The 13,959-nt window shown below is 48.7% G+C and overlaps 1 protein-coding gene across 1 annotated transcript in view; it reads left to right on the top strand.

Moving 5' to 3' along the window:
• Positions 1–13,959, top strand: part of M1AP (meiosis 1 associated protein) — a 55,905-nt gene that overhangs the window by 16,075 nt on the left and 25,871 nt on the right. The window contains exon 2 of the mRNA XM_061582972.1: positions 5,948–6,133. Coding sequence (XP_061438956.1) covers positions 5,948–6,133 — 186 coding nt within the window. The remainder of the gene's footprint in view (positions 1–5,947; positions 6,134–13,959) is intronic.

Here is a 13,959-nt window from a genome sequence, read left to right as displayed (position 1 = left end):
TCTCATTTCCTGCATAAAATATTTTGTAGTTGCCTGATTGAAAATGTCCCATTCCTGTCCATTTTAATTCACTCACACCAAGTATTGTAATGTTGATGCATTCCATTTCTTGCTTGATAATTTCTTACTTCTCCTGGTACATGCTTCTCACATTCCATGTTCCTATTGTGTACATTGTACAACTCCAGACTCTCCTTTCGCATCTGGGTATATCAGCTCCTTTCAGCTTTGAACCAGCTGTGTCATTAGTCACAGCGCTACTCATATTTGTCCGTTGTTCTTCCCCAGTAACTCGGTGAGTGCCTTCTGACCTGGGGGGTCTCATCTTCCAGCATTATCTCATGTTGCATTTTGGATAGCTTGTTCATAGGGTTTTCGTGGTAAGTGGTATTCAGAGGTGGTTTACCATTGCCTTCCTCTGAGTTTGGATGCATCTTAGTCTGGTGTCTCAGCTTTGACCATTCCGCTTTGGATGCCCCTGCTAGGAGTCTAGCCTCTTGGTCTAGACTCCTGGATGGCATTGCTCTCAGCTTCTTCAGCACTCTCAAACCCCCTCACCACGTTAAGGTGTGCATCCTAGAGGGGGGTATTCTTTGGAAGGGGTAAAACATTGCTGCTTCAAAGAGCAATATTGCTGGGGAGGAGAGGGAGAGAGAGTCCAGTGCCCTTGGCTGAGGGTGGGTAGCTTGGAAGTAGTTCTGGTCACCTCACTTCAAAAAGGATATTGTAGAGTAGGAAAAGGGCAACCAAAATGATCAAGGGGATGAGGAAAGGTTACAATTTCGGGGGCTTTTTACTTTAGAAAAATGGTGGCCACAGGGAACATGATGGAGGTGTATAAAGCGATGCATGTTGTGGAGAAAGTATATTGAGAGGAGTTTTTCTCCTCTCATAACACTAGAACTCATGGACATCCAGTGAAGCTGAATGTTGGGAGATTGAGGACAGCACAAGAACGGAAGTGCTTCCATCTTCACACAGGACATATGTAAACGATGGAATTCCACGGGAGGCAGTGCTGTCCACCAGCGTCTCTCTTCTCCACTCCCTAGTGCCCAGTTGCCGAGGGAGGGGAGAAAACCTCCTTCCAGATGCCGCTGCTTTGGGCGTGCTGCAAAGAACAGGTTTCTTATCACTGTGAGATCAGAGGAAATCTTGACACTCTGTCCTGGAATCCGACTTTCTGCCTTGTTCTGGCGTGTTTGCCCAGGCCCTGAGAGTTGCATGTGAAGCCCTCCTTCAGGTGTGCCGGCCACCTGAGATGGCAGCAGGAGATCCTTGGGGGAAGGGCCTTCTCAGGGGCGAGAACATCAGGCCAGTGGCCCATCTGGCCCAGCAACCTTTTCTCACACTGGCCAACCAGGTGCCCATTATGGGAAGTACTTGGGAATCTTGCCCCAGCGAGGCTTGTGCCTGATTCCTACCTTAATGTCATATCAGCACCAGGCAAAGATCTCCCCCCCCACTGCCTACAATTCTCTGAAGAGTGAAAGACATTAAATATCCACGTAGGAACATGGGAGTCTGCCTTATATCAGGTCAGGCCATTGGTCCGTCTAGCTAAGGATTGTCTACACTAAGTGGCAGCCGCTTTTCAGGAAGTAGAAACCATAATAAAAGGAAAGAACTTTAATTTGCCAATAAAGATTATATATATACACACACACAGGGGCTTCGCTTGCCAACCCCGCCTGCTGTCACCAGCGCTCCCTCCCAAGGGTTGTCAGTGCTCCCGCCTCCCCTCCACGAGTTGCCACTGCTCCCCCTCCCTCCCCTGTCCATGGGTCATCAGCTCTCCACCCTCCCTCCATCTCCCCCAGCGGGTCACCAGCACTCTTCTCCCTTAACCCCTCCGAGTCACCAGTGTACCCCCTCCCTCCCCCCTATGGGTCATCAGCTCTCCCCCCCCCGGTCACCCTTCCTCCCACCAGTGCACCAAGGGACAGGCCTAGCCAGCACAGCCACCTCTGCCTGTCTTGCTCACCCGCCTGCCCACCCGCCTGCCCACCTGCCATCGCCGCCTCACAGCATCATGCTACTTGTGAGTGCTTCTACGCAGGCATGCACAGAAGTGTTCACATGTAGCATGACACTTAGAAAAATATTATATAGTAAGAGCCAGTGTGGTGCAGTGGTTAAGGTGTTGGACTATGACCTGGGAGTCCAGGGTTCGAATCCCCACACAGCCATGAAGCTCACTGGGTGACCTTGGGCCAGTCACTGCCTCTCAGCCTCAGAGGAAGGCAATGGTAAACCCCCTCTGAATGCCGCTTGCCATGAAAACCCTATTCGTAGGGTCACCATAAGTGGGAATCGACTTGAAGGCAGTCCATTTTCTTTCTTTTTTTTCAAGATATTTTTATTTTACTAGCAAAACATTTCGGCTTCCGCCTTCATCTGCTGCTAACATCCAAATGCTGTTACCAAGGTGGCATTATAGAGCTTTGAGGATGGAATGCTCAGAGGGGCTTCCTTTGCAGAAGCTAGGTAATGCTGGTACTGTCCTCCAGGTTAAGGCCACGCAGTGCCAATGTGTCCAGGGAGCATATCCAGAAGTTCTCCCTCTTGGTCAATGCTGTTGGATCTGTTGGCATCTCTATAGCTGTTATAGATGTCCAACAGGCTGTGGCCCTCCGTGTTAAAATGTTTTGCAACTGGTTGCTCCACTTTTTTAGTCAAGATTGCCAGTTTGTGGCTTCTGAAATGTGTATGTAGGTCATTGTAGTTTTTCCTGTGTATTGGATATGACATCCTGGTTTTGCATTCGATGGCATAAATTATATTGCAGGACCTGCAGGTGATGTTCTGTTTGATGTAATACATTCTGCTCGCTCTAGTGCTTTTGAAAGTAGTTGTCTCCATGAGGTATAAACAGGTCAGCTCACAGTGTCAGCTCAAACCATTTTTTCCCTTGAAACTGCCAACATATACCTGTCTTAATCATTTGTAGCATGATGGTAGCCTGGAGAGGAGACAGCTCTCCCTCCCAGTTCACAAAGGCTTCCTTGCCCAGATATGGTCCTCGCTAACCCCGGGGCTGAGTGACCCCCGAGGTGCCATTCTGCCTCGTAAACCCATAAAGGAGTCAGAATGGCCTCAATTAGTCCACCAGGGACATAGGAAGCTGCCTTAGACTGAGTCAGGCCATTGGTCCATCTAGCTCAGTTTTGTCTACACTGACTGGCAGCTGCTCCACAGGTTCTTGGGGACATTTCCAGCCCTACCGGGAGATGCTGCTGGCGACTGGACCTCCTGCGTGCAAAACAGCAGCTCTGCTCCTGAGTCCCACCCCATTGAGTCCTGGATGAACAAGTTCATCTGGTATGGGTGACCAAAACCTGGTTGGATGGGGGGGGGGTCATTTTGACTGAAATGGCCAGTGAAAGGAGCAGCGATAAGAGTGTTAGCCTGGCAGACATGAAGCCATAAAAACATCAGAAGAGTTCTATGGCTGGATCAGGCCACAGGAGGTCCACCTAGTCCAGCATCTAGTCCTCACAGCAGCCAGCCAGATGCTCCAATGGGAAGAAGCCCACAAGTAGGATGGAGGCACAGCAGCAGCACTCTCCCCTCCCGTGGTTTCCAGCCACTGACATTCAGAGGCATCCTGGCGTTGGTCTTGAAGGTAGCCTATAGCCAGCACAATCAGTAGCCATTGCCTAACCCGCTTTGGAAGCCACTTGAATTGGCTGCCATTACTGTGTCCCCACTGCCCCCTTTGCACTGGAGGAGTCACTCAGATTCTGTCAGGTCACACTCCATCAAAGGCTTGGAGGATATCAGTGGCTACTAGCCATGATGGCTGTACTCTGTTGCCATAGTCAGAGGTGGTAGGCTTGTGAAAACCAGTTGCTGGGAACCACAGGAGGGGAGAGGACTCTTGCACTCAGGTCCTGCGCATGGACTTCCCATTGGGGCATCCGGTTGGCCACTGTGGGGACAGGATCCCTGGTCCAGCTGCAGCCAGGCTCTTTTGACATTCTTACGGCTACATCTATGCCAGGCTAATACTCTTACCACTGCTCCTTTCACTGGCTGGCGATGCCAGGGGGATCTCATTACCTGCCACTTCCAGGTAAGCCAGTTTGCCAGGGTATTTCTCAGGTGCCACCCAGGCCTGTTTCTTGAACTGTGAGCAGCCCGTTTCCAGAATTTAGTGTTGGAGTCTGCCTCCCCCCCCTTCCGTTTTCCTTTTGTTTCATGTCTTTTATATCCCTGAGGGCAGACCTCTCTTGCTTTTATCTATCTGTGAGCAACTCTAGGAGCCCTTTCAGTTGTATATGCCTATAATAATAATAATAACAATAATAATAACAATAATAATAACAATAATAATAACAATAACAACAACAACAACAACAACAACAATAATAATAATAATAATAATAATAATAATAATAATAATAATAATAATAATAATAATAATAATAATAATAGATGAAGCTGTCTTCTGTTGAGTCAGACCACTGGCCCATCTAGCCCCTGACTGTGCTATCCTGTCGGACGGGGGCTTTCTAACGGCCTCCCAGCAGAGGAGGCCTTTCCCAGCCCTGCTGCCCCACGTGGATGGACAGCAGGGCCCCTCTCTGCAGTGCAGCTGCTCTGCCACTGGGCCTGGGCCTCTCTCCTGGGGCCACTTCATGCTCCAACAGATCTGCATGGATCCCCTCAACCCTTGTTCTTCGCAGGTCAGTGTGGCTGTGTGAAGTGCCCTTCACTCCAATTGGACCTTTACCCTTTGCCCACTCGGGGCCAGAACTACAAAAATGACAACAGGGCAAAGCAAGACTATGATTTCTCCCCACCCCACCCCCTGCCCTTGCAGAGTCAGGCCTCCCCTTCCCCTCGAGCCCAGCCTGGGCCACTCAGCAGGTGCTTTTGTCCTCCTGACGGTGGAGGCTGGTTCCTTAGCGTGGATGGGGCCCTGTCCCACCAACTTCGGTTTGCCCTCACCTGCCTGCCTTCTTACTTTCATCCAGTCCAGGAATGGCGGCCCTGCCTGTCAGCTTCCTCCTGCTTAGTGTTGTCCCTTCTTGAACCCAGCAGGGAGGAGGAGGAGGGGGAGGAGGAGGATATAGGTAGAATGAGTTGGCTCTGCTTCCGCCTACTGTTGGCCTCCCTGTCTCCTGCCCCACCAGTCCCAGGGGGGCTCAGCTGCAACTGGTCCCTCCTGCAGCAGCTGACAGGATACCTTTCTGGTTTCTGTATCAGGTCCTCTTCTTGGTGTGCCCTTTTCCCCAGCTTTGGCTCCTCCTTGCTGTAGCCCAGCTAGCTTTGGCTTCTGCGCTTTGTCCTGGGAGCATGAGCCCATTTTCTGTGCCTCTGCTCCCTCCTTCCTTCCTTCCCTAGCCTTGACCTGCTCCCATTCCCTTCTCTGTTACCTCCTGGTATCCTTCTTCCAGACAGGCTGAGGAGGCAAGCTCGCCACCGCATCCTTGCATTACCCGCATAGCAGGCTCCCAAGCTGCAGTGTCCGGCCTTTGCTGTAGCTTATTCATGGCACATCAAAGCATGTCTAGACACTGGTCTCTGCTGCCTACAGAGGGGCTCATTAATGCTGCTTAACAGGCACTAAAACTGATCTCAGCACCCCAGCCGTATCTCTGTGCTGGCCCTTGGCCATCCCACCCAGCCAGGTCAGGCCCATCAACAGTGCAGGGAGCTGCATTGTACACCAGGTGTGCAGCCCCTGTTGTGGGGCCCTACTTTGTACAGAGTAGAAGCCTGATGCCCCCACCCCCAGAGAAGAAGGGGTGGGCTGAGGTCTGAGCGAGGGAAATGCGTGGCTGTGCCAGGGTCTGCCTCTGAGAAAGGAGGTGGTGGGAGTAACTGCATGAGAAGGAGCTCTTTGTCCCTGCTGGTGCCCCAGGCAGTGCACCCATCACGTGGGTGTAACTGGGTCCTTACTGATGCACTGAAGGGCATCCCCTTTCTCCTGTCTTTGCAGCCGGTAAGAGGGAACTTTCCTCGGCTCCAGAGTTGCATTGCAGAGCTGCGTACCTTGCCAGCAGAGGGGGCCTTCCCCCCGAAGGAGGGGGCCTTGATCCAGGCGGTGCAGGATGGGCTCCAGCAGTTTAAGCAGTACACAGGCCAAGGTATGGCAGGAGCATCTCTGAACAGCTTTTCTGTTGAGGTAAGACCTGATGCAGAGATGAACCGGGCTATTGACACGATCGCTCCCGCGCGCCCCCTCCGCTTTAGAGCTCATACAGCTCCGTGGTATACCCCGGAGCTGAGAGCGATGAAACATGAGAGGAGGAGGCTGGAGTGCAGATGGAGGAAAACTCCCAGTGGATACAATCATGCCTTGGTAAGTGCCACCAATAAGTTGTATACAAAAGTGGTAAGGACAGCAAAGAAGCTCTATTTTGCTGCCTCTATTAGATCATCTTTAAGCCGCCCAGCGGAGCTTTTTAAAGTCGTGCGAGGGCTCTTACACTCTGGCCCCCACGATACTATGGAAACATCTGAGACCCGCTGTAATGAAATTGCTGGACACTTTCAAGATAAGATTGCATGTATCCGCAGGGACCTTGACTCTGATGTTGTGACAGATGAATCCATTGAAGTGTCCGGAGCACGGCCTTGTCTTTCTTTATTGGATGAGTTTCAGTTGGTGCAGCTCGAGGAAGTGGACAAGGTGCTTGGAATGGTTCAGGCGACCACGTCTGTTCTGGATCCTTGCCCATCTTGGCTAGTGAAAGCTGGCAGGGCTGGAACCACCGGTTGGGCCAAGGAGGTGGTTAATGCCTCCTTGAGGGAGGGAGTGGTCCCTGGTAGCCTCAAGGAGGCAGTAGTGAGACCTCTTTTAAAGAAACCCTCCTTGGACCCAGAGAATTTAAACAACTATAGACCGGTGGCGAATGTCCCTTTTCTGGGCAAGGTTTTGGAGCGGGTGGTTGCCAGCCAACTCCAGGCGCTCTTGGATGAAACCGATTATCTAGATCCTTTTCAATCCGGTTTCAGGCCCGGTTTTGGCACCGAAACAGCCTTGGTCGCCCTGTATGATGACCTGTGTCGGGAGAGGGACAAGGGGGAGTGTGACTCTGTTGATTCTCCTTGATCTCTCAGCGGCGTTTGATACCATCGACCATGGTATCCTTCTGAGGAGACTCGCGGAGTTGGGTGTCGGGGGCACTACTTGGCAGTGGTTCCGCTCCTACTTCGCGGATCGTCACCAGAAGGTAGTGCTTGGGGAACATCACTCGACACCATGGACTCTCCATTGCAGAGTCCCTCAGGGGTCGGTTTTGTCCCCCATGCTTTTCAACATCTACATGCAGCCGCTGGGTGCAGTCATCAGGAGTTTTGGAGTGCGTTGCCATCAGTATGCTGATGACACGCAGCTCTATTTCTCCTTTTCATCTTCTTCAGGTGAGTCTGTTGATGTGCTGAACCGTTGCCTGACCGCGATAATGGACTGGATGAGAGCTAATAAACTGAGACTCAATCCAGACAAGACCGAGACATTGTTGGTGAATGCCTTCCCTGCTCAGATGGTGGATGTTAACCCTGTTCTGGATGGGGTTACACTCCCCCTGAAGGAACAGGTACGTAGTTTGGGGGTTCTTCTCGACTCTTCCCTGTCTCTCGAGGCCCAAGTGGCCTCGGTGGCACGGAATGCGTTTTACCATCTTCGTCTGGTAGCCCAACTACGCCCCTATCTGGACAGGGACGACCTCGCCTCCGTTGTTCACGCTCTGGTAACTTCAAGATTGGATTACTGTAATGCGCTCTACGTAGGGCTGCCCCTGAAGACAATTCGGAAGCTTCAGCTGGTGCAGAACGCAGCTGCCAGACTACTGACGAGGACCAGTCGGTCTTCGCATATAACACCTGTCTTGGCGCGTCTGCACTGGCTTCCTATTTGCTTCCGGGCGAGATTCAAGGTGCTGGTTCTTACCTATAAAGCCTTACACGGTGTGGGACCTCAATACCTTGTGGAACGCCTCTCTCGATACGAACCTACCCGTTCACTTCGTTCAGAATCTAAGGCCCTCCTCCGGGTACCAACCCATCGGGAAGCCCGGAGGGTGGTTACTAGATCTAGGGCCTTTTCTGTGGTGGCCCCTGAGTTGTGGAACAGCCTCCCCGAAGAGGTACGCCTGGCGCCTACACTTTTATCTTTTCGGCGCCAGGTAAAGACCTTTTTATGCTCCCAGGCATTTTAATTTTCTTAACCATTTTAATCTTTTAATCCGTATTTTTAATTTTTGTCGTATTGTGTTTTTGTAGTGTTTTTTGTTGTTTGTTTGTATATGTTTTTATGATTTTTATTATGATATATTGTATTTTATCTTGTTTGTTCACCGCCCTGAGAGCTATTCTGCTAAGGGCGGTATATAAATTGAAATAATAAATAAATAAATAAATAAATAAATGCTGCTCGGGTTGCCGGGGGGGGGGAATCCCTCTATCTGCTGCCCACTACCAAGCAGCGGCCTGAGGAGCCCACCTTGTGTTCAGATTCGCTGCCTCAGGTTGCAAGAACAGGAAACTGGGGGAACAGCAGACCTGTTTCTTCCCCACCCCTCCCAGTCCTCCTCCAGACCGCTTTTGAGAGCAAAGGTATTCCCAGTTCTACAGCCAGCCTGGGCTCTATTTGAGATTTTTGCCAAAAGTCATTCACTTTCACAGGCTGGTGCGGAGGGGCATTTGTGGTGGAGAGAAGCCACTTGTGCCCACAAGAGCCACCTCTCCATTCGCATCCTGATTCCTGTCAGCTCCAATCTGGCATTCTAGAGTCACTGCCTCTGCCCCTCCCACCAGCCTTCAGTAAGATAACTATGTATTGTAAACCCACCTCTGTCATACCTGAGAGAATGCCCAGAGCCCAGTAAAGCTTCACTTTGTATGGAAGGAGCAAGTTAATGCACTGCAAAGGGCCCTAGGAAGTGGCCAGTATGACTCCAGCAAAAACCAAATGTGATGGGCCCCTGAATCTGAATGGAAGGCTCTCGGCTCTTGCCAAGATGTGGCTGTGCATAGCTGAGGAGCACAAGGAAGACTTGGCAGGAGTCTGTCACATTTTCATGCATTGCTTAAAGAAATTAGAGTCCCCCAAAAATGTATCCTCACAACACGCTTGTGAGATACCTGTGCAACGATACCTTGTGAGAGCCTGTGCAGTGAACTGAATGATAGGAGAAAGTCACCAGATGCCTTCAGAGTGAGAGTCTAACTGGCAGACGGCTGGCCCTCCCTAAGTGTGAGACAGGAGGAGGAGCAGATGGGCCCTGTGTGAAAGGTATTGAGCGGGGATGACTGTTCCCAATTCTCTCAGAGGCCTACTAGGATAACTGGTTCAGGTAGATCTTGTTGGTGGGCTCTTGTTGGGTCCATATCAGGTATTGGGTCCATATCCTCGTTGCTCATCTGTTGTGTCCACTGCCCTGTGTGTGCTGTTGTTTAATGCCAGATCAGTACACAATAAGACCACACTCATTCATGATTTGATCATGGATGAGGGTGCCGATTTGGTGTGCATTACTGAGACCTGGTTGGGTGAGCTGGGAGGAGTTGATCTAATCCAGCTTTGCTCACCTGGACACTCCAAACACCAGCACAGGCTGCAGGGATGGGGGAGGGGGAGGAGTTGCTGTGGTCTACAGAACTTCCATCTCTGTCACCAGGAAACCTCACTCTGTGAGGGCCTGCGCCTGGTGTCGGGCCAAGAAGATAGGAAACTAGGGTTGCTGCTTGTGTACCATTCATCCTGCTGCCTGGCAGCTTCTCTGACCGAGCTGGTGGAGGCTGTCTCAGCTGTGGTATTGGAGGAACCCAGAACAATGGTCCTGGGTGATTTCAATGTCCATGCTGAGGCCGCCTCTAGTGTTCTGGCTTGGGACTTCATGGCCTCCATGACGACCATGGGGCTGTCTCAAGTTGTCACCAGTCTGACACATAGGGCAGGGCACGCCATCGACTTGGTTTTTGCTCCAGATAGAGGAAGGGGTGGTCTGGATATGGGGGGGATGGATGTCACCCCATTGTCTTGGTCAGATCATTTCTTGGTGAAGTTTAGACTTACAACTCCAGTCCTCCCCTGCAGGCATGGTGGACAGATTAAGATGATCTGCCCCTGCAGACTAATGGAATCCACTGGATTCCTGAATGCCCTGGGGGAATTTCCAGTAGATAGAGCAGGTGACACTGTTGCATCCCTTGTCACACTGTGGAACAATGAGGTGCATCGAGCTCTTGACATGGGAGAAGGACGGGGAGTGCGACCCTGTTATTCTTACTTGATCTCTCAGCGGCTTTTGATATTCTTGACTATTTATTTATTATTTGATTTATATCCCACCCTTCCTCCCAGTAGGAGCCCAGAGTGGCAAACAAAAGCACTAAAAACACTTTAAAACATCATAAAAATAGACTTTAAAATATATTAAAACAAAACACCTTTAAAAACATTTTCTAAGGTTTAAAAACCGTTTTTAAAAAAAGAAAAAAAGAAAAGGTTTAAAAACATGTTAAAGAGCAATTCCAACACAGACTCAGACTGGGATAAGGTTTCAACTTAAAAGGCTTGTCTTTAGTCTTTAGTAGGCGCTGAAAAGATAACAGAGATGGTGCCTGTCTAATATGTATGGAGAGGGACTTCCAAAGGGTAGGTGGCACTACACTAAAAGTCTGTTTCCTCTGTTGTGCGGAACGGACCTCCTCATAAGATGGCATCTGCAGGAGGCCCTCACCTGCACAGCGCAGTGATCGACTGGGTGTATAAGGGATAAGACAATCTTTCAGGTATTCTGGTCCCAAGCTATATAGGGCTTTGTACACCAAAACTAGAACCTTGAATTGGCCCGGCAGCTAACTTGGCCTGTGCTATTCTTTCAGCAGAGTGACATGTTGCCAATACCCTGCCCCAGTGATCAGTCTCGCTGCTGCATTTTGCACCAGCTGTAGCTTCCGGACCAACCTCAAGGGCAGCCCCACATAGAGCGCATTACAGTAATCCAGCCTGGAGGTTACCAGTACATGGACAACAGTGGTCAGGCTATCCTGGTCCAGAAATGGCCGCAGCTGTCTTACCAGCTGAAGCTAGTAAAAGACACTCCTAGCCAATGAGGTCACCTGTGTCTCTAGCAACAAAGATGGATCCAGGAGCACCCCCAGATTATGGGCCTGCTCTTTCAGAGGGAGTATGACACCATCCAAAGAAGGCAACTGACCAATTTTCTGAACTCGGGAACTACCAACCCAACAACAACAACAACAAACTTTATTGCAGACTAAGCCATAGGCCATGTGCAAGGTTACAAATGTACATAGAATAACAAAAGATAGAAGTATTTTTAAAATCAGTGTCTTGCTAAAATAAATGGGTTAGCTTTTCAGGGCGTTGGCCCTTTTACAAAAATTTTCCTCAGTTTTTGGGCCGCCAAGGCAAAGTTGGCGACTGCCAGGGTCACTGAATTGTTATTATCGCATAAAAGAAAATTGACCTTCTCTTCGTCTGTATGGCAGGTTAAAAGGGCTAAAATTACGGATAAAAATTTCCCTCTGGGGTTTTCGTGTAGAGGGCAGTAAAGTAGGTAGTGGACTAAATCTTCTATTGCCTTACATCCATAGACGCATTGACGTTGAGCCACTGGTATACCGCTGTACCTACCCTCTATATAGGCTGTGGGCATAGTTTGGAATCGGAGGGATGTAAAAGCTCTTCTGATGGGGGCGGAGTCGAGGGCGTCTAAATAGTTAGACATATAATGGTTAAGTTTGAAAGATGGGAACCAAATTGAGTAAGCAGCCGCTTCTATATGTAGACGATCCTGCTCAGCATCCTTATCAAAAATCCAGTTACGGAGCGCAATATTGTTTAAATCCATTAACTTTTCCAGGGGGAGGTTATATTTAGCTAGAATCGTCAGATAGATCTTTGCCCAACCTCCCACTCGCATTTGTTCATACCAGCAGTGTTTCACTAGGGTTGAATCCTCCGTTTTTAGGATTCGGATCCAGTATCTTAGAAATGCCAAGTCAATACGTGCCCCGACTGAAGGAATCCCCAGTTCTGCTCTGAGGTGGGTAGCCGGTGTTCCTGGGGGGAGGCCTAACACTTGTTTCATAAAGCTATTTTGAATAGTGTCTAATTGAGTTTTTGCTGTAGCCCCCCATAATTCTGATCCGTACAGGATCTTCGGTAGTATTTTAGTTTTTAATATTTTTAACATTGGGGGGACAAGTTGGCCTCCCTTTGTATAGAAATTTTTTTTCATTAAACCAAGGACTCGGGAACCGGTTAAGGACATGGCCTTGATCTGAGTTGTCCAGGAGAGTCTATTTGACAAACGTATACCCAGGTATTGAAAATTTGAGACTTGTTCCAATGGGGCCCCATTTATTGACCAGCTATTCTTTGAATTCCTAAATTTGCCACATACCATGATTTTAGATTTGGCTTGATTGATTCTTAGCTTCTGGGAGTGGCAATAATCTTCCAATTTTAGGAGCATTTGTTTAAGTCCTATTTTTGTTAATGAGCATAGAGCAAGATCGTCGGCATATAAAAGCATTGATTTTTTTGTGTGTTAATTGAGGGGGGGGAAATCTGGCGATGATAGGGACTCCACCATATCATTAATAAAAAAATTAAATAAAAAAGGGGCCAGCAAACACCCTTGTTTTACTCCCCTATATACTGGGATTTTAGATGATAGAACGCTATTAGTCCCTTGACATACCTGTATGACGTTTGATTGATAGAAAGCTCTTATTAGCCATAGCAGTCTTTGATCTATGTTTGTTTGTGACAATTTTTGCCAGAGAAGGTCTCTGTCTATTGTATCAAAGGCCGCGGCAAAGTCTATGAAGGCAATATATAAGGATTGATTCGCTTTGGCTTTAGTTTTGCTTATGAGATGTTGCAGAATAAATGTTTGGTCTATTGTGCTCATGTGTGGCCTAAACCCGGCTTGTTCTTTACAGATTATCGAGTTTGTTTGCTCCCAAGCCATGAGTTTGTTAAGGAGCATACTGCTAAACAGTTTCGATGTTATGTTTAATAGGCTTATGGGTCGATAGTTTGACGGAATCGTTGGGTCACCTTTTTTAAAAATTGGGACCACAATGCTGGTCAGCCATCCCTGTGGAATTAAGCCTGTATTGATTATGTAAGTAAAAAGTGAAGTGAGCAGAGGAGCCCACCATGCTAGATCTTGTATGATAAATTCGGGTGGTAGGGTGTCTTCACCTGGTGCTTTGCCTGCTTTTAAGAGGAATACTAACTCTCTAATTTCTTCCGGTGTTGCCAGAGGCCAGGGGGGAAGGTCCTTCAGCTTCTCTGCGATATTATCCGGTTTTGGGGGGAGGAGGCTTCCAAAAATTGAGCTAAAGTGAACCGCCCATTCATCATTTATTATCAGGGGGAAATTAATGTGAGTTATTGGGGTTATCTTTCCCTGGAGAAATCTCCAGAATTCTGTTTCGTTCTTCTCACGGGTTACTCTTGTTAGAGTTCTCCAGTTTGTCTGGTAAAAATTTTTTTTCTTTTGTTTTATTAGTTCTTTGTATGTCCTTCTTTGTGTTATTAATTGCTGGAGGGTATCTGGGGAATTATTTAGGCGAAATATCTTAATTAGCTTAATAAGTTGTTTTTTGGAGGTTCTACATTCCTTATCAAACCAGGTTCTAGGCTGGGGCGGAGCTGAAGTCTCCGTAAGGTCAGCAATTCGTGGGCTTAACTCAGCTAATAATAATTCATACGCCTTTAAACAGTTTTGGGGATTTGTTATGGTCATTTGGTGTAACTGGGCTATGGGTTGGCTGGACAACAATTGATGGGCTTTTGTCCCAATTTCTTGCAACCATTTTAGGCGCCTGCGCCTACAGGTGGACTCATTTTGGTTGTAACTTCGTCTTTGAGTGGCCTGCAGAGTAACCATTATTGGTAGATGGTCACTCTCTGGTCTTGATAAAACATTAAATTCCTTTATTCTGTTTAGCAAAGGGTAA

This window comes from Rhineura floridana, chromosome 9 (genome assembly GCF_030035675.1).
Source record: "Rhineura floridana isolate rRhiFlo1 chromosome 9, rRhiFlo1.hap2, whole genome shotgun sequence".
Classification (NCBI taxonomy): domain Eukaryota; kingdom Metazoa; phylum Chordata; class Lepidosauria; order Squamata; family Rhineuridae; genus Rhineura; species Rhineura floridana.
The sequence above is the reverse complement of the archived record's forward strand: the minus strand, read 5'-3'. Positions and strand labels throughout refer to the sequence as shown.